This window comes from Thermobia domestica, chromosome 12 (assembly GCF_964235325.1).
Source record: "Thermobia domestica chromosome 12, izTheDome1.hap1.1, whole genome shotgun sequence".
Classification (NCBI taxonomy): Eukaryota; Metazoa; Arthropoda; class Insecta; order Zygentoma; family Lepismatidae; genus Thermobia; species Thermobia domestica.
Window position 1 is genome coordinate 109067054 of NC_137465.1, and position 22443 is coordinate 109089496.

At 35.9% G+C, this 22443-nt stretch overlaps 1 protein-coding gene across 1 annotated transcript in view; it reads right to left on the reverse strand.

Annotated features, from left to right (window-relative positions):
* Positions 1 to 22443, reverse strand: part of LOC145666069 (dual oxidase 2-like) — a 363698-nt gene that overhangs the window by 105476 nt on the left and 235779 nt on the right. Inside the window, exon 19 of the mRNA XM_081733166.1 lies at positions 2333 to 2414. Coding sequence (XP_081589292.1) covers positions 2333 to 2414 — 82 coding nt within the window. The remainder of the gene's footprint in view (positions 1 to 2332; positions 2415 to 22443) is intronic.

Below are 22443 nucleotides of genomic sequence, written 5' to 3' on the forward strand. Positions count from 1 at the left end.
CACTAATTATCGTGATTTTATTATGGTTTATGGAAACACTTTTTTCTTCTTGTCAATATATTCTCTGCAGTATACAATCTGCTTTCAATATTTCAAGGATACAATGCACTATACTCATTCATTAACGGTCCAAGATAGAACAAATAAAGTTTACCTTTAAAATATTCTTACTAACGATTGCTTTCATATCAACAATTCTAAATTGAAATTATACATTAAGAGCCTGCCTTACTAAAAATAACACAAAATTTACAAATTTTTCTTTTGCTTGTTTTTCATAAGTGAAAGGACATAATAAAATGCAACTCACCACAATCACAGATAATGTTGTACTACAACAGAAAATATGAACCTGAAGAATTTTCAGCGTTGCTATCCATAGAACTTACAGTGTTGCCAGAATAACAATTTCCCTAAAATCTAAGTTAAGACAGCCACTAGAAGAACAGACTCAACTGCATTTGATTACGTATCATGTTATTTTGGTTTCCTGTTAACTATTTTTTAAATAATAGTTGTATTTAGTTTGTAATAAACAAAATAGTTTTAACATACAGTTATTAAAACTAAATAATAATGCTATTTAAAAAGAAGTTCACAGGAAACCAAAACAACACAATACGTAACCAAGTGCAGTTGAGATCGTTCCTCTAGTCGCTGCCTTAACTTACGAGGGAACCTATCCAAGTGCAACTCTGACTTCGAGTCGAGACTATGGTCGTTGGATATCTTGTCCCAAAAGAACATAACACGAAAAGTGATACATCCTCGATCGCAACCGTTGCAGAGATATAAGCGTGAAAAGTTAGAAATTGCGCTCCATACTATACATTACAAAGTCAGCTTCCGGGTCAGATGTTTCGGAAACGGTCAGGTAAGGAACCTCAGCTAATACATATCAAATTAGTGTTGGGAGCCCACCACCTTTTGAATGAAAAAATGTTGCCCCGGGTCACTCGCAGGGTCCCAGGTGGGGTCCAACTCAAAATTGGCAAATGGAACCGGGGGTCAAGTAGCATATTGTATGAAAGCTATTGTTAAATAAAAGAAGATAGAACAAATCTCAACTCTCTATGATGATCCTGTGCAAACGGGCAACTGGTCAAAATGTCAATACCACCTACATCAGACAATATATGGCCACTCTTCTAAATCCGTTAAGTTGAGATTTGTACTATCTTCTTTTATTTAACAATAGCTTTCATACAATATGCTACTTGACCCCCGGTTCCATTTGCCAATTTTGAGTTGGACCCCGCCTGGGACCCTGCGAGTGCCCCGGGGGCAACATTTTTTCATTCAAAAGGTGGTGGGCTCCCAACACTAATTTGATATGTATTAGCTGAGGTTCCTTACCTGACCGTTTCCGAAACATCTGACCCGGAAGCTGACTTTGTAATGTATAGTATGGAGATCAATTTCTAACTTTTCACGCTTATATCTCTGCAACGGTTGCGATCGAGGATGTATCACTTTTCGTGTTATGTTCTTTTGGGACAATGTATCCAACGACCATAGTCTCGACACGAAGTCAGAGTTGCACTTGGATAGGTTCCCTCGTTAGATTTTAGGAAAATTGTTATTCTGGCAACACTGTAATTTCTACGGATGGCAACACTTAAAATTCTTCAGGTTCATATTTTCTGTTGTAGAACAACATTATCTATGATTGTGGTAAGTTGCATATCATTATCTCCTTTCACTTATGAATAAACAAGCAAAAGAAAAATGGTAAATTTTGCATTACTTTTAGTAAGGCAGGCTCTTAATCTTGTAAATGTTCTAGCTATATTAGCTAAACACATTTTCTATGATTTAATGGTTCATTTTCCTATTGATCGAATTTTACAGTTAAATGTAGATTGAAAATTTTTCTGCAATAATATGTGTAAGTAAGCGAGTTGAAAATTACTATAATTTGGTTATAGAAAAATATAACGATCATTTTGCACTATCAATAATTATATAAAACCAATGTTTCCTAAATGGAATTATGTTACTTAAAATTGAAATATTGTTATAGATACATAATGTTTCGTTACAATCCATATCTGTGCTCGAGGAAAACTTTAATTCAGGTTCAAGTTCATAACAAACCTCCAGTGCAAGATAGTGCTGACAAGTTTACCATTATAATTTATGCACAGAATTGTAACATAGAAATAGAGACACAGAAATTTATGCATGAAAACACCCTTTATAATCACATAATTTTTCTGACAAAATGTCAGAAATCAAACGAACAATTTTGTCAAGAAGAAAATATGCTATCTTAAAACTAAAGTTAAGGCAATGAATATGTAACTTAATGACCTGGTCATAGCTTACGTACCTTTAGCAAATATAATCAACATATCCAAAAATTCTCTAAATGAAATGAATCCATTTCTGTCCTTGTCGACTAAGTTGAACATCTGAAACATTATTTATAAAAATTAGGTGATATAATTTTCTTTTAATGGTGTTGAATACCTGCTTCATTTTTTATTTCTACGGAAAATTATTTTTCTGTTTCCTTACAAATAAATTGTAATTTTACTTGTGTGATTTTACTAATTTATTTTTCAAATCTATATAAATATCTCTTACTCCAAGAAAATTAAATGTTGTTATAGATAATTTAATATTTAATCTTTAATTTTATTTTACTATGTAATATTAAATTTATGAATAATGGAAATTCATTTCGAAAATGCAAGAAACTTTTAAATAAATTGAAGAAGAAATAAGGAAAATCAAAACCATTGAAAATTTCAATTCATTTCAAAGAAAACAAAAAAATATTTCCCATACAAATCAATGAGGTAAAAAATAGATGCCGTAGATATCAGTGATGTAATATGCCAGGGGTCACCGGTCACTTGTGTCAAAACTTTTGTTCAAGTCAAACGGGTCTGGGTCTGACTTCTGAAACTCTCGCCTGATGCCGTGACCTGAACAGATCCGAAGACTCCAGACAGATGCGGTGACCTTAACAAGCCTGACTATCCAGAAGCAGCTGAAATATCATCTCTGCGTCTTACTGCAGAATTTTGAAATTGATTATTGATTTCCCTATTCGAGCTTGAAATTTATTTATTTGATTCTTGGTGTTCCATTTCTTAATTAAGACATCATGTTTTGAATATTTCATCTGTTCACAAATACAATTTCATGTTTATTCATTTTCTCATGCGTGGATTTTGAATATAGCCTATACAACAAGGAATTAACAAAATACTGTTTGGGCTTAGCGGTATGAAAATTTTTCAGGTCGATTAAACGTTGATGATCAGAAACATGTAGCTTAACTTTTATGTGATTCAGACTCATTTTTTGTTTGATAAACTTTGTAGTTATCTTTCAGTGCAATGTTTGACACATGCACACCGACGCAAACAACAAGGGAGAAAGAAAATTCTATTTAGCGAAAAGGCAAGGAGAGAGTAGAGAATTGTATTTGTTAGAACTGCATTAGTAGCTTCACGCACTACCCATGTCTATGATGACGTTTCGTCCTCAGGTCACTCCACATCACCGGGTCTGCTGGCTCATGAAGATCTTTCAGGTCATGAGCCATGAAGTACGCGACCCATTTTATCACTGGTAGGTACTCAAGATCGTTAATTATTATTATACTTAATAATTTCGAAATTGAGAGTTGGACCCTTAACGAACTATTACCTCAAAATCTGTATCTTTTGAAAAAATTGCTACGTGTCATTTCCCATTTAATTTATGCATTACAATGAGAACTTGTGGTAATTTTATAAGGTCTTTTTATATGGAGAAATTGTGCTTGTTGTAACAAGTTTTAGACTCATTTTCTTAGCATTGCTAACTAGGGATGGGCCACTGAACAATTACCAAAGTGGTAGAGTGTTCAGTTTCTTTACCTATTATTTAAGTGTATAAGGAAATCTAGGAAGCTAGAGATGAAGAATGAAGAAAGAGATTGATAATTAGATTTAGAGAACTATGAGATAACATAAACATTTATTCTGGATGTATCCTCGTCGCCATAAGTGCCTTTACATCGCAGTGACGGGTATGTGACCGCGCAGTACTCCAAGGAAGGGATGGTTGTATAAGAATTTGTGATTAATTTTGAAGAGTTTTTATTTTGACTAGGGAATTAACATAGGTGAAGGGAGTAAAGACACAGATTTGAAGCATCAGTTCACTGCTATTGAAGCATCAGTGCACGAAAAGATTCGTATTCTCAGTTTTTCTATTTATTGTTTTATATGTTAAGTTAAACACCACAATATGTATCACTGATATCGCAGATCGTATTATTTTTTAAAATCGTGTTTGTAACCTATTGTCAAAACATTCACCTCCAGACATGATGTAGAGAGAAGAGAAAGAGATACGACATCTGTAATATATGTATATGTGATTCACTAAGTAACTGTAGAAATTAGTGAAAGGACAGATAAGAGAGCGAAAAGGAGCTCTAGAAGTCTGAACTTTTTAGAAACGTCCTAGATAGGTGAAAATATAGTTAAAAATTGCCAAAGGTATCATGTAAATTACCTCTCTTTTCTTATATTCTAGTATACTTTTCCTTTCACATCCAAACATCTCTATTCAGAATTACGAGATAAAGGTGGAGAGAGAAACATTCCCATTTCAAGAATTATATCAGGAAAAAAATCTTTTGACTTAGACTAGATTCGAACTCGCAACCCTTGCATCCATGGCTCAGCGCTCTACCGATTGAGCTAACAACTACTGTTGGAAAAGCCAGATTTCTACAACTACCGGTTGCTGAATGGTGTGTATTAACCAAGTTTGCCGAGATAATTGCTTCATATAGCTATAATAATAATAATAATAATAATAATAATAATAATAATAATAATAATAAAGCAGAAGAAGAACAGAATCTAAAAAGTCACATATGTTAAATGTTTGACGTGCAGAGTAAGTCCTAATATGAGATTTTATTAATTATATATAATAAATGTAAGCGTGGTTTATTCGTGTGTGCTACTCAAACTGCGCAACTCACTACCTAGTCCCATAAGGGTTGTACGCTTATGGTACAGTAGCCTTGCGTCCTCCAACCGTGAAGAATGTTTCTGTTTGAACCTATGCGTGCCCAAAGAGGAAGGAGATTGAAAGAAAGAAAACTGGTTTAGAAGCGTGTCTTTCAGCTACTACTCTATACAAGACGTGCATCTACGACTTAACGTGGAACCCGAACCACACGACTCCTGACGGGAATCGAAACCCATATCACCTCTAGTTCTATCATGGGAGACACAGGAACATGTAAAAATAATCGAAAATTTCTTCTATCTTTCTGATAAAGAAAACAAAGTTGATACCAGATATAAATAACGAAAAAACATATGAATTTAAATGTAAAATTTGAGTCCAAAATACCCACTTATAAACAACTGCTGAATTTTAGAAAATAAAGACATGTAAATTGAAGTTATGTGATTAACTTGGAGTTTCAAAAACCAACACCCAGAAACTGCCGTGTAAAGTCTAACTGATGCAAATTTTTTTATTGCATAACTTGCTTTCGTCTAGGCGGGAGTCCGCCCCCAGACGCTTGCATTTGCTCTTTCTCCGACCTCTCACTTCTCATATCCCTAAGACCTCTGATCTTAAGTGGTTTCAAGATATGGCTATCTTATTGTAACAATTTCAACTCCCAACTTTGACTTCCTGCTGTTTTTCTTCTAACCGTAATATATATACTCTTAAGGGATTTTGGAATATGGCCAATCTATTTTACCAATTACAATTTAAACCTTTTTTTTCTAAGGAAAAATGAAAAAACGCAGAAACATGTCTTTAATTGTTTTACTTGCAAAACCTAAACACCAATTTTCATTCCCGGCGGGAGCTCATGTATTTCGAATTCCACGTTAATCAGTAGGTTAACGTTTCATATAGCTTCGCTACTGAATGGGACGTTAAACTCAAAAGCAACTCAACCAATTTTCATGTCAATAACCTTAACGATTTTCGAGTTATGACCATCCAATTATAACAATTCTAACTTTACCCTATTTTCTTCCTTTCTAGGGCAAATATCATAAAAACGCTTACATACATATCTAATTATTTTAAATGAGAAGTCCATATACCAAATTTCATGTCGTTAACACTCAAAGATTCCAAGGTATGGGCATTTTAAGATAATTGCCACTCCTCTTTCTCCCTTTTCCCTTCAAATTTCCAAATATTCTTCTTTTAGTGGAACCTTACATTACAAATCATATGCCCTTTCTAAACTTCAAGTTTCTAGCTTAAGCGGTTTGGCCTAGCGTTGATCAATCAGCCAGCCAGAACTTGTTATTTTATATAGAAAGATACATAATAAAGCAAATTAATGACAAAAATATTACTACAAAAGCAATATAGCAAAGAACTCATATACTGTGTTAAAATATGTAGATATTCATTCATTTGGTAAATTTCATAAAACTAAGGGCACAAGCTTAGCGTACGTGCGTTTGGCGTGGGAGACCCAGGTTCGATTCCCGGTGGGAGCTCATGTGATTCGGATTCCACGTTAACCAGTAGGTCTACATATCATATAGCCTCGGTGCTGAACGGGATGTTAAACTCAAAATCAGCTCAGCTCTGCTAAGGGCATAAGCAGCGTGGACCTACGGCCTTTTGGGTCCAACCACAGATGAAAAATTACACTCCTATTGCTTTACAATTGCTGTAAATCTCCCTGCTTTGGAAATGAACGGAACTTGACATTCGCTTCACCAACTTTTCTATTTCGTGTGTTCATTTTAAAGCCGTACACAGCGCATGAGGGCATTGCTAAAGTTTTCAAAGTCAATGTAAGAAATACAGATGAGTTCTATTTACACAATGTGTACAGTAGAAAATATTCAATAATATTCCACATAGAAAATATCATACACAACAGTGTGTAAGAAATTCATCAAATGTTTAAAAATCAAAGAAAACGTACTTCAACACAAATGCAATTAAAACCTGACTCTGAGAGCGCAATAATGTTATCTTGTTCGAAGGGTCAGTGATTTTGTGCCGAACAGGCTGAGCGTGGGCTTACCCTGCCTTATGTTTCGCAACATTGCCCTTGGTCAGGTGGTTTATTGCTTGTGCCTTTAGGTATTTGCCCTAAAGCTATACAGCGAGTTGTGTGCGTTCTTCCTTCCCTGCCCCTCGCTGGCGAAAATATTATTTGCTTTTCATGCATTAGGATAAGGGGCAAGACAGCTTGCGACCTTGGAAGGGAGCTTCAAGCAACCTTGGGAAGGGAGTAACATATAAAATGATCGAAAATGACAACCGGTGTTCATGTAGAGTTCATAGTTTCGACGTCGCTGAGATGGTTAGGCGTAAAGCTATCAGCTATTTTCTGTTAGTGATTTCTTCATATAACCAAGTTAACGAATCAGTGATAGAACGTTCACCTCTGGTGCTTGGGGTCACGGGTTCGATCCCAGTCCCCGCCAAGTGAACTTTGTGGTAGATAAACACAGTGTGCATGGGTTTTCTCGGAGTTCTCCCGTTTCCTCCCACTTTCTTCATTCCACCATTTCATTCATTATTCATCATCACCGTCTCCTTTAGCCTAACCGGCATAACCGCGGGACGTAAAACTCAAAGATTTCATTTCATTTCATTTTCAAGTTAACGAACCTTGACTTACCTGCGTACAGTGATTGGTTAGTGTGTCCTCGATGGCTATTTTTACTTTTTCCATGATCATCCCATACCATACAGTATTTTTTATGTTTTGAAAAAGCTTGATTCTATCAATTCGTTAAACAACAATGTTTCTTTTTTTTCTAATCATGTTTCTTAGTATTATCCTCTTCATTCTAACTAATTTAAATATTTTCAATAATTCAGAATTTAGACTAAAAAATGTTACAATCATCAAGAATTGTATAAGAAGAGGACTCTTCATTTCTAATCATTGTCATAACCGGAAGGGAAAGCTTTAAAAAAAATTGAAATAACTTAGCAGACGTAGAAAATCGACGGAAATAATAAACATCAACTATTAGTTGACTCTTAGAAGTATAGTATATAGTTCTCAACCCAAGTAGAAGATGCACTCTTTGCTTCATGAAAATAATAAACATTTTCCAAAAATAATTACAGAAAAGTAATTTCATGACATTTACTGAGCGAACGTAGGTTACTGGTTAGCGTTGACCTTTGTAATTGGGAATCTCCAGGTTCAAATTTCGATACGAGGCATCCTGACTAGTGATTTTGCAGTACCACTGGGCGAATACCGGGATACTTTTAATACATAAGCTTTGGGAAATTTTCTTGAAAACTTTGTTCTTATGTTGTTAATGTTTCAGTGTGAAATGGCATTTTGCTGCATGGAAAATATTTTTAGTAAACAAAATATAGTAGATGAATGGTTAGTATAAGGGACTCCTACTTGTTTTCTTTAGGTTCAAATCCCGACTGTTCTTATTGATTTTTTCTTTTAGTTACGCTCATATGTTGCGCTCCAGAAGTTCAATTTTGAATTAAATGTAGTCGCAGCTAGTTTAAACTGAAATTATTTTCAAAACTTTTTGCTATTATATGTTTTTGTTTTACTTGCGATGTTTCAACTTTGATATTAGATCTTAGACCTTAATGTAACTCATTTTCCTACGTCATATTATGATGAATGTTTTCACAACAACGATAGTCGGGCGGTAATACAGAATTCCATTGTTACTGCAGGGCCGGATCTTGAATCCTGCGAACTATGCGTTCGCAGGAGGCGCCAGGTGAACAGGGCACCAAATTAGAAAAATGAATTTTGTTTTAAATGTAAATATTCATTTTAAAAATGTTATGATGAAAAATTTTCCTCATATAGCTTCGAATAAATATTGTACAGACTGAGATACAGATAAAATACATCAAAAGGACAATAAAGTCGAATCTTCGCTTGGTTGGCTGTAAAACACCCCTTTACAAATGAAATGGACTCGCACATCAATTTCTTGCTGTATTGTACTGTGGAGTTACAACCACAGTTATTTGCTCAATTATCAGTTCTTTACTGAAAGAATGTGGGGATAGCACTTTGCATGGCAAGAGAGAAAGTACGTGGGGATCTGAGCAGTACAGCGCTGAAGTAATTAATTGGGGATGAATGAAATGAAATGCATGTTTTCTAATAGAAGAAATCACAGAGACACAAAGGTTAGGAAAGGAAAGGGTTTTACTGTACCTCAGCCATTTCGATATGATGAGCCTCTTCAAATATCGGGTGAAGCCTTATCCTCCAATTCGTTGAGTGTTTCCGTCTGGTATCGATCCCGGACCTCACGTTCGAGAGTGAAGAACCTCTCGACCTCAGGGCAACAGCTCCCAGATGTCCTGGCCTCTTCAGAATGACACCTCTGTCATGCAATGGTTGGTGAGGGCCCAGGCGTGCCGACCGTCTTTCAATTGCTGCTACGACGACTCTTCTGAATAGGGGTCCAAAGTGTGTTTCTGGCGGCTTCTGTCACACTTCTCACCTCGAGGGTCCCGTGTCCCCTGGTTTTGTTCTACTTCTTTGCTTTCGCTTCTTCCTGGTGCTCCGCACGTGGGTGACCAGCTCATCACAATTATCTTGGTCAATAGGGAAGTTTGTTAATTGCTGAAACGGCGTGGCTGAGCTTGTTTTGATGAAGTTACGGAAACTAGGAAGAGAATGGTAAGCATGAATTTGTATTGGGATGAGGTGACAACATAGGGAAGTCTCTTCTTTATTATTTAATAATTACAATTTCTTGTTTGAAGAACAATAACAACATACAGGGAGAATTCAAAATAGGCGCTAAGCCTGATATCCTCTAGAAATTGATATGCTTACCATGCCAATGCCACACTCACAAGAGATGCTAGTTTGAGGAAAATTTCCATGGCACAGGATAGATCTTTTAAAGAGGGGAAAGGGATATTTTACGAATATGAGATAAAATCAATGTAAATTTAGATTTCCAATAGATGTTGTATTAAGCACTATGACCGTAGAGCTAAAGACTGGTATTCTTTCCCCAATCCCACCATATGCACAACATACAAATATAACAGTCTCTTCATTCCTTTCTCAACAGTTAAGGGTTGAGAAAGATCACCGTAAATGAAATGCACATTATCAAAGTTGAAGCAAGCATGGGCACCCAAAAGGGGACGAAAGGGCCGGGCCCCACCTGCCTTACGATAAGTATAATGTATATGTATAATTTCTTAAGATTTTCTTAATACAAATAAAAATACCAAACGTAATATAGTAACGAGGGAGATGACCCCCCTAAAAACATTCTTCGGGCCCCCATGCAAGCAAGTAGGCTTTCTTGTCCATTCGTCCAGGGAGTGGAGCGAATACTAAGAAAAGACGGGCGGTACAAATGGGTTCTTTAAAAATCATTTCTGAGGGAAATTTTAACTTAAGTTCCTAATGACTCACAATCGCTGTCCAGTGCTTAATGCTCACTTTGTTAATATCTATTAGTCATTTGTCATTCGTCAACATTTTCATTTCTATCCTAAGTCATTTTGTTTTTGTTTATATTTTTAATTTATAATGATGTGTGCTTTCACTTTTTAATAGTACTTTGTTTTTCATGTAATAATAATGACCAACAATATAAAACCAAGTGAGCATTTTATCGGAAAAGAAAGCTACAAAACGTGAAAGAAGATAAGAGGCAACCGAAGGCTCTAAAAAAAGTTTCTTTCGAGTGCTGGACAAAATTAGACAAATATTGAGGTGGGGAGTTGTCAATATCAGTCACTGTTAACGAAGCATTTGCAGGTCGACATTCTTTTGAAGCTGACAAATTTATTTTAACCTGATTGCAGTAATTTAATTGTTGAATTAAAATGGAACGATACGGTCATTTCGGTTACGGATCTGAATTAAATTTCATGTATTTCAAAATTTGTTTGAATACAATTAGTTTTCACGTGGCATATAAGTATATAACTTGAAAGGATATAATCGAAAGCGACGAAAGGTCATTTGGATGACAAGTATTTTTTTTCAGTACTCTCACTTTCAATCACAGCAGCGTATACAGATGCTCGTTTTATTATGACAGATAACAATAATTATTAATCCATTCTCTGCTAATAAATTTAGATGGAGCGATATTTTAAATTAGTAATAATTCTAATGCAAAGTAGAGTTTTGATTATTAGTTACTTGTGTTCAGGGATGTAACGACATAGGTGCTACGGATGCGCAAGGGGCCAGGTCGAGACAGAAATTTCCAGACAAAATTCGAGTCGAGACACGGCTCTTCCAATAGAGAAATATACATTTTTCGAGTCGAGCCATCACTTTTACAGCACATTTTCAGACGAGACAGCCACAAATCTTGTATCGTGCGCATCCCTAATAGGTGCAGTTTTCTATTCACAAAACATCTTCCGGGGGGCACACTTAGTAGGGCCACTGCTGGTACTCTTTTATTTATTATTATATTATAGACGTATTATTTTGATCTCCTCCCGGGGGAAATGGCCCCCTAAAATATGTGTGGACGAAACACTGAACAGGCAGTCTGAGAGTCTGGATCCCCCAATTAGCATAATTTCAGGGGGCAAATACACAAAATTATTTGCATTTTGTAGGCTATTCCGAAAAAATCTTCGGACCTCAATGGGTGCATCATTACTTGTGTTTACATTGTGTTACTGCCTGATTTCGAACGTCTATGTTGGAAAGAAACATGAAAGAATTGAATTGTTCTATAGGCATAAGGGGTCCTGAAAAGAATTTTTGCGGAGAAACATGATTTTAAAGTTCTGCCACAAATTACATATAAATTAAGACACACTTTTGTCATTTGTTGTGTATTGAACTAGTTTAACTAAAATTAATAAAGAATTATTTGAAATCAAGTATATCTCAAGAACGATTAAATGAACTAGCTTTGATGGCCATTGAAGATGACATTCTGAATGAAATTGATATGGATGCAATAATAAGAGATTTTGCCAAATTGAAAGCCAGAAAAGTGTCTTTATAACATGAACTTTACAGTAACAAAGAAAACGAGAAATTAAGCTAATTACCATATTTGTATCACTAGAAAACACTATTTAAATATGCTTTTAATGAAGTGTAAGAGCATATCTCTTTGTCAAAATCAAACCTGTGATAATGGTAGACTTGAAGCTCATTAGTTTTATCCTATTTCGACTTTTATGTTTCAACTGTATTTGTCAAAATACATCTTAGGTATACATTTTAGTTGTTTCCTGTGCTTATTTAATAATAATAATAATAATAAAAAGATATAAATTATTAAAACTGGAACTTTGGTCATGATTCATCCACAGTTAATTAGGTTTAATTTTGCCATCTTCCTCTAATACTCACTGGAAGACTGAATTATTATATATTGAAGAAATTTGTAATTGTAACAATTATCTGAAGAATTTTTGTCCATTACAGCATTCAATTCTTTTATTATCATATAGGCGGGGCGCCTAAATATTATTTGCTCATAGTTACGAAATGTCTACAACCGCCCCTGTTACTGTTATATATATATATATATATATATATATATATATATATATATATATATATATATATATATATATAGAGAGAGAGAGAGAGAGAGAGAGAGAGAGAGAGAGACAAAGTTTTGACTCAGAAAAAGTACTGTTGAACGTACGATGCTACATGGGCTCCTGGAGGGTGCACAATTTACCCCTAAAAATGCTTTCGATCACTGAAATAAATTCCTGCCTACGCCCCTGTAAAGCAGTAACTTTGAGTAGCACGCACGAATAAACCACGCTTACATTTATTATATATAATTAATAAAATCTCATATTAGGACTTACTCTGCACGTCAAACTTTTAACATATGTGACTTTTTAGATTCTGTTCTTCTTCTACTTTATTATTATTATTATTATTATTATTATTATTATTATTATTATTATTATTATTATTATTATTATTATTATTATTATTATTATAGCTATATGAAACAATTATCTCGGCAAACTTGGTTAATACACACCATTCAGCAACCGGTAGTTGTAGAAATCTAGCTTTTCCAACAGTAGTTGTTAGCTCAATCGGTAGAGCGCTGAGCCATGGATGCAAGGGTTGCGAGTTCGAATCTAGTCTAAGTCAAAAGATTTTTTTCCTGATATAATTCTTGAAATGGGAATGTTTCTCTCTCCACCTTTATCTCGTAATTCTGAATAGAGATGTTTGGATGTGAAAGAAAAAGTATACTAGAATATAAGAAAAGAGAGGTAATTTACATGATACCTTTGGCAATTTTTAACTATATTTTCACCTATCTAGGACGTTTCTAAAAAGTTCAGACTTCTAGAGCTCCTTTTCGCTCTCTTATCTGTCCTTTCACTAATTTCTACAGTTACTTAGTGAATCACATATACATATATTACAGATGTCGTATCTCTTTCTCTTCTCTCTACATCATGTCTGGAGGTGAATGTTTTGACAATAGGTTACAAACACGATTTTAAAAAATAATACGATCTGCGATATCAGTGATACATATTGTGGTGTTTAACTTAACATATAAAACAATAAATAGAAAAACTGAGAATACGAATCTTTTCGTGCACTGATGCTTCAATAGCAGTGAACTGATGCTTCAAATCTGTGTCTTTACTCCCTTCACCTATGTTAATTCCCTAGTCAAAATAAAAACTCTTCAAAATTAATCACAAATTCTTATACAACCATCCCTTCCTTGGAGTACTGCGCGGTCACATACCCGTCACTGCGATGTAAAGGCACTTATGGCGACGAGGATACAAAAGCGTTAGTTTTGGATATCAATCTGAAACGTTTGGACTGAAAAATACTAGCTATAATAGTTTTGAAAAATGCAAACTAATTTTTCATAACTCTGCATCGAAGCTTTAATATAATTTTAGTAAAGAAGATCTTAACTTCGGAATTACTCATTTCCGTTTGAACGTATGTTTTATTCTTCATAAAAAATATCTTGAACATTTAATTTCTTCTTTTATAATAAAGTTATAAGCTAATACAATTAAATATTAAGCACATGTTGCTCAGCCTAATGAAACTTATTTTTATATCTTTTTTTTTCAGTTAAATAAATTTGTAACTTTACTGAAATATATATATATTTGTACGGTTAAGCTTAGGAACTGCTGAAGAATTAAATTAACTTAGTAAGTTTTATTATATGGATAAAAACTGAAAATTCCTGAAATAATATCCCTCTCCTTCTTCTTTTGAAAGTAATAGTGTTTGTCAACTTTTCTTACGAAATCTAATGTGAAATACCTATATAAAATCAAGTACATTGACATTCAAAGTTTGTCAGAAAGAATAATGTGGTTATTTGTCACTCAATCCCACATCATATATACACTTCAAACTTTGTTACCGAACGTGATGGTACTTTTTCTACAACCCAACAAAAATAATATTATAAAATATTGACAATTTTTTAACAAAAAGAAAAGGAGTAGCTTTTAGCTTATGCTTTATCTAGACTCCCCTTCGTGTTCAACTTGGTTGACTCCAAGGGATCCTATGTGAAGATTCACTGTTTTCATCATGTTAGGTCATTTGAACGTATGTAGAATTTTCAATGCATAGTTAGAGCAAACATGAGAAGTTCCAGACGCTATAGATAATAACATCCTCGTAAATCAAATTTGCACAGGTTGATCAGCTGCTCACCGTTAATTAGGTTCTCCACAAACTATCTACACATTGAATATATAGACTACATAGAGAACATAGACTCACGTCGTACAAGCACTTACATTAGTCGCCACTCATGAATTCAGAGAATTAGAATGCACAAGGTTGCCATTAGACATGTATTCAATCAACATGTGAACATACGCTCATCAACAAGTGAACACACATTCATGTCTACCTACAACTTCTACGCAATATACAGCTGGAATAACTACCTGTATTCACATGGACTTTCTTTTTTTAATTTCAAGTGCAATAAATACTCAATACATATAATATATATATATATATATATATATATATATATATATATATATATATATATATATATATATATATATATATATATATATATATCCCTTAAGAGATCCGGGGTTTTTGGGCTATTTTTTTAGACTTTCAGTCAAGCAGCTACTGCATCGTCACTATTTATCCTAGGATCATGGTTCATACCTCATTCTCTTCAGAATGGAGCTGGCTTTCAAATGATACCACTTGCATGCTCATACCATATACCAGGAGCGGGAAAAATGATGTCAAAGGGAAAATTTCGTAGGGAAAATTTTTTTTCTCGCACTTTGGGCCCCCTGGAGCGACCCTGTGTGAACGTAGCCATCTAAAAGAAAATCTGATAAATAGTAATTGGTATACTGAATGTGTGTGCCAAATTTCAAGTTTCTATATTGAATACCAAGGGCGAGATAAATTTTATCAGGAATTCCCACCATGCCCCAAATTACCGTAAAACACCATGATCTCAGGTAAAAAATTTCCTGAGACATCCCTAATTACCCTAGGGTCATGTTTCGCCCATCATCCCCTTCAAAATAGGACTGCCTTTCAGGCGGTACCATTCACTTGTCTCCATCATGTATCTAAGGCGGGAAAATGAGGAAAAACGGGATTTTTGGGTAAAAATATCCCTTTTTTCAACTTTTTGACCCTCTGGATCCCCACCTGTTTTAACGTAGAAATCTGAAAAAAATCTGGTAAATACTACTAGGTGGAGTGCATGTTTGTGCAAAATTTCAATCTTCTACGTGCAAAAATAAGCCCGCCAAAAATACTTTACATAAACCCCTCCAAAAAGTATTACACGAAAATATAAAATTTAGACTTATGACGTCATCACCTCCTATGTCTCGACACAGGAAGGTGTGAAATCCGTAATGTCTTCTGCAATGCCTCTGGACTTGAAAAACAAACAAAAAAAAAAACCGGACGAAAAAGCTCAAATAGGAGAGCTATAACGCAATGTACCATGAAACACCCCGTATGGTACAAATTGTACCATGGGATCCCCAAAGGGATATATATATATATATATATATATATATATATATATATATATATATATATATATATATATATATATATATATATATGCATTTAAAATTCATTTATGATGCATTTAAAATTTACCACCGCTGTATCTTCGACTGCGAATAGAAAAAAATGCAAAAACACGCCCATCATTATTTTAAGGGGCTTGAATTTTGAGCTATAAAAGGTCCACCCCAAACACCCCCATATAGGGCTAGTCGGATCAATTTGAAAATTTTAAATGGCAAAGGGGATCGAATGATATATAGTTGGAAAAGCCTCGACAAGAGAAATATTTTGCCGAGAGTTTCAAATCTCTATGTTGACCCCATCTAAAATGGCGAGGGTTCACATTTCGTGTCCGTAAAGTCCGTGCCACCCCGTGTATCTGCGAAACGACTGTGAATATGAGAAAACGAAAAAAAACATTCGTCACAATTTTAATGGATTGAAATTATGTGCTATAAAATAGGGATACAATTCATTAAATCTTCTAGTTAGTCGCACGATAGTTTTGTCCACATTCACCGAAAAGAAGAATAAGTTCAAATATATCTTCAGCAGAACGTGCTCCTTTGATACGAATTCATTGTGAATGTCGTAAGAAAATTTTCAGAAAAACTCGAACACTCACACACAAGCTCAATCAAACTATCCTCGATAAAATGTCTTAGAACAACACAGCGTTTATTACTTCATTTTAGTACTGATTGAAAGACTGCATCCAATTACATTCGTTTGTATGAAGATTGGATTCGACGCGAAGACAGGCAGAACTACAACAATATTAAAATTTATGAGCACTGTAATGCATGACTCACCATTGTATGTGAGAAGTGTAGAAGTTGCTAAGCAAAATAACATCTAAATGTCCAAATAGGATAGGCATTTGTACTTTTAATTGCTTGCGTGAGCCTAATTTCTCTTGATCTTAAGCCTGTCTCTGTCAAATGGGTGCGCGCCTTTTTGGTGAGAGACCCGGGTTCCATTCCCGGCGGGAGCTCAATTGGTTCAGATTCCTCAAAATCAACTCAACTCAACTCTATCAAATGGATAACTTGCCTGGCCAAACACTCAACAGGTGTAGTCAACTCTGCTTCAACTGGTGCGCCTAGAGGTAAATCTCAGAACGAACAAATGACACATTAAGCTGTTTACACAAAGATTGATTCACGCCAATGTAACTAATTGGAAGGTAATTTGGGACTGTGTATGCGGGTTGTTTAATTTTCAATCAGAGAAACTACGTAGTTCTACATGTCTAAAACCTGTAGTGATTACCACTTCTCTATATTCCGGTAGTACTGATCCCTCTTTCTGATGTCCATATTTTCGCAACTCTTTATTATCACTTTTGAAATAAGCATTTCTTAAAACCTTACTCTAATGACAATACAACACCAACATGTGTCTCCGTTTACAAAACCTGGAGCAAGATGCACAGGAACAAAGTCTCAACCCAATAAATTATCATTTTCTCGTTTTACAAAAGTTTTTACGATACTTACAATCTGCCTAAGAATGAATTAGAAAAGAAAAACGAAAACGTGGAAGCACCACATTCACAAGCCATAGATATCTAAAAGTCATCAAAGGCCTTCAATCCGAAATTTGATTTCACCGACATTATAGATTTCGGCAAACTAGCAAATTCAGAACTTACGCCAAAAAAGTTCACTTGTCGATAGGTCCCAGGCCGCTTCGTTCCTCTCCCCATCCTTTCTTCCTTCCCTTTCCCCGGAAGTGCTCGCTGAGGGACATCATCCCTCAAACGTAACGGGCTAAATGGCCTTAGGTGCTGAAAGCCCAAACATCTAAACCCTAAATCCTATAGAAATATGAACGAAATAGTTTGAGTCGTTTCTGAAAACATCGTTTGAACCAAAAATTACCCCAAGAGCAAACTACCGCTTGTAGATCTATAGTTTCATTTTTTTTTTTTTGTGAGAAATTACGTAAAGGAAACTTTAAATTAGGACAGTGCATTAAATTTGTAATGTAAGGTTCAACCAAGGAAGGTTTTTCGGAAATTCAATGATAAAGGGAAGATAATAGGGATGGCAATTATTATCTTAAACTGTTCTTATTTCGGAATCTCCTAAGGTTAGAGACATGAAATTCGTATAAGGACTTCGCATTAGACCTCTTATTAGACCCCGTGTTTTAACGTTATTTTTTCATGTTTGCCCTAGAAGGAAAGGAAAAGGGTTACAATGTTATAATTGGATGGCCATATCACGAAATTTGTTAAGATCAGAGACATGAAATTTGATACTTGGATTTTTCACTTAAAAAGATTACAGAAATGTTTCAGTTTTTTTTGATATTTCGCGTAGAAGGGAAGAAAAAGGCGAGTAGAAAAAGTGGGGGTTGATATTGTTAAAATAAGACGATCTTATCTCAAAATCTGTTAAGGTTACAGACATGAAGTTTGGTATTTCGACTTTTCATTTAAAATAATAATTAAAGACGTGTTTTGACGTTTTTCTTATATTTCCTCTACAATGGAAGAAAAGGGCGAAAACAAGAAAGCAGTATGGATTGCAATTGTTGAAATAAGATGACCATATCTTGAAATCCCTTAAAGTTACAGACAAAAATTGGTATTTAGATTTTTCATTTAATATAACTAAAGACGTATTAACGTTCCATAATACAAACTTCTAGGTTTTATTAATAGGAGTAGAAATTCCTTATAACCGAATACTATGAGGTTTGTTTGATTACTAAAGGAATGCCGAACGTTATTATTGCGTGAGTTGTGTAATGTAACTGAGGTACTGTGATTGGTGTACAGTCTGTGTTCCATGTGCAACAGATCAGTTAATTAATAGAAAGGTAACATCTCTAAAATCACTGAGAAGAATGATGTCAGAGAACCATGAGAAAGCCAGGTAATTCAATCCATATGAAGTGATCCATTTTTTGATACGTCATTTTTAATTTATTTTTATATATTATTGACAAAAATATATACAGGGTGTTTCAAAACAACACCAACAACGTTTGGGAGGTGATTCCTGACACCAAGATAAGACAAAAAGCATAGATCAATCTGGGTGCACACATGCTTCCTTTCGGAGTTACAGGCTGCCGAAAACATGAAAAAATGACCTTTAAAAGTCCATAGTTCCAAAACTATGGGACGTACCGTCGTCGGGTCAAGACTTCACTTAGGAACTAGTATGTACCCTATCCAAACATGCATGTTCCAGAATCTTGCGGTACTTCCGCAACAATTTTTATAGAGGGAGTTTGGCTACGGGCATATGATTTGAAGTACTCCCCAACTACCTCTATAAAAATTGTTGTGGAAGTACTTCAAGATTCTGAAACATGCATGTTTGGATAGGGTACATACTAGTTCCTAAGTGAAGTCTTGACCCGACGACGGTAGGTCCGATAGTTTTGGAGGATAGCCCAAGGTGGTCCATAAGTCTTAATACAGTAGATTATTTTGGAACCAAGCATGATTAAAGAAAACCTGACTAGTGAAAGGCGAACTTGGGTAAAGGAACTACCGATTGATGCATGCGTGGTAAATGGCGGCCATCTTAATAGCCGCCATCTTAGAACGAGGTTAATTTTTCAAATCGGAAGGTAGGTATGTCACATATCAATTAACACTGTTTTGCAGGGGAATGCAGTCCCGCAAGCAGAAGTGCGTTATCATGTCCCATTCCAAAGTTACGACGCCCCTAAGTCCGACCTACAGGATGTGCTCCACATGTTGCCCGTCCATTGCAACACACAACCGGAGTCTTTTAATCCAGTCCTCCTGAACCCGTAACAACATAGCGCGGGTGATGCTATCACAGGCGTCCTGAGTACGTCTTTGTAGGTGTGCAACATCCAAAATCTTCTCCTGATACACCAGGTGTCCCCATAAAATAATCCAAGTGAGTGAGGTCCGACGACAGGGATGGCCACTCCAAAGGGCCTTGGCAACCGATCCACACATCCAGGAAAATGCAGATCCAAGTATTCCCGCACAGGCAGCGCATAGTGCGGTGGGGCACCATTTTGCTGAAAATATCGCGGCAAGGTGGCATCAGGCCGGAGAAGCAACTGAAACACCAACTCCTGTAACATATCCAGGTATCGGACACCATTTAGGGTACCAGGAATGAATAAGGGTCCTATGATCGATATGTTCCATGTGCCAAACCACACAATGATATGAGCAGGGGTAACCTCCTTGCAGGGATTGATCGCGTGTGGGTTTTCATCCGACCAATATCACATATTCAGGCGATTCACTTCCCCATCCAAATAAAAGTTTGCCTCATCTGTGAAAAGAATGCTGGCTGGGAAATGTGGATCTCGGTCATATAGAGACAAAGCCCCATTGGCGAATTCCATGCACCGGTCTGGATCATCCTCTGAAAGGTTGTGGACAAGCTGCAGCTTGTTCGTATGGGAAATCCTCAACATGGAAGCACGTGGATATCGCTGATAGTTGTCTCTTGCTGCGCTTCGAACTTTTAACACTCGCAGAAAGCACGATTGTGGAGCTCCTCATCTGTCACGGTTCGTGGACACCTGACCGTGGTCTGTCGGTAACATTACCAGTTACACTGAATTTCCTATTGAGGTAGTTAACGGTGTTGTGACTTATTGCAAGTCTTTCGGGGTGGCGCGCGTTGAAGTCCTGGGCAATCACACGACTGCTTCTTCTCCAGACATTAGGATGATCTCGCTCTACCTGCTGCAGTGCCTCTCGCTGCAGTGTCATCTCGCTCTACCTGAAACTAAAAGAAAACCTGTCAAATTTGGGGCGTCACGTCTTTCTTGCAGCGTTAGTGCCATGTCGGTCTCCCTGCAAGGAAACAGAAAACCGTCAACTTTGGGGCGTCATAACTTTGGAACGGGAATTGATAACGTATTTCTGCTTGCGGGACTGCGTTCCCTGCAAAAACAGTGTTAATTGATGTGTCATATGCCTACCTTCCTATTTGAAAAATTAACCTGGATCAAGATGGCGGCTATTAAGATGGCCGCCATTTACCACGCATGCATCAATCGGTAGCTCCTTTACCCAAGCCTGCCTTTCGCTGGTCAGATTTTCTTTAATCATGTTTGTTTCCAAAATAATTCACTGTACTAAGACTTATGGACCACCCTGTATATACAAGATGGCCCATTTTAATCTTTCCATGGAAATATCTCGAAAACGGTTGAACATAAATGAACCAAACAAAAACTCAAATAGAAAATGCCAAGGGCGGCCCTTCATGGGGACCCAATGCCCAACTTCAAAATTTTAAATGGAAACATGGGGCGAGTGATACCTCGTTCGATAGATCTCCAAACACTAAATATCGTTGTGGCAAAAGATTTTTCATATGCGTCACCGTGGACATTTCAGTAAACCTCATATTCTATCTCTTAAATTTCTCTTGCAGGTGATGTTGGGTAGGTTGAAAATGGGCATGCATCCTTTTCCGCCCGTTATAACTGAGATTGTCCTTGTCTTTCTATTTCACAAAATGAATATCGGGATGGTACCTTCTGTACTGCCATGGCCGTTGACTTTCCACATGTTTGCTCACTAATCTGTGATCTGTGTATTAGATAACTGCAGGTCACAAAATAAAGTTATACTACGTCAATTCACTTTCCTGAACTTCAAGCACGAAAATTGAAGCTCCAAACTAAGCACTCAAACGTATATCCATCTAAAATATTCACTGTTAAAGAATGAAAATAATTAAAACAGTGTTGTATGAATTATTAAATAACAATGCACTAATACTATGTACACAAAATCGTAAGTCAGCAACTCTCGCCGAAAAGACTTTTATTTGACACAGGTGCCATCTTTCTCCACAGTGCTCTTTAGTTTCTGTAGATCTACTGAACGAGGTATCAGTGGCCTATGTTTCCATTTAAAATTTTGAAGTTGGACCTTGGGCCCTCATGAAGAGCGGACTTGTGGGTCACCGCGACAATATCATTCGATGTGCCTCTTGGCATTTCCTATTTGAGTTTTTGTACGGTTCATTTATGTTCAACCTTTTTCATATTAGTTTTACTGCAAGTTTTATCTGATACAGGCACAATGTCATACGGTCATTTTGAAAACGGTGACCCATATGAAGAATCTTTCACCACAACGCTTTTTAGTTTTTAAAGATCTATCGAACGAGATATCACTCGCCCCATATTACGATTCACAATTTTAAAGTTGGGGCCAATATATATTGGCAGCACAAAACTTATTTATAAAGTCGTAATCCCTGCCTGTATGAGAGTGGCAACCAATTTCGTTGAGAAACACGTGCCAATTAGTAACTTTCCAGATGTTAGTGTAAACTTTCATATCTTAGGCCTACACTAGTATTATTCAAAAATATTGCAATTAATATATTTTTTTCATAATTTTCCTTCTTTAATTTAATCCCTTAGAGGTGAAGTATATAATAAAGGAGTGACATTAA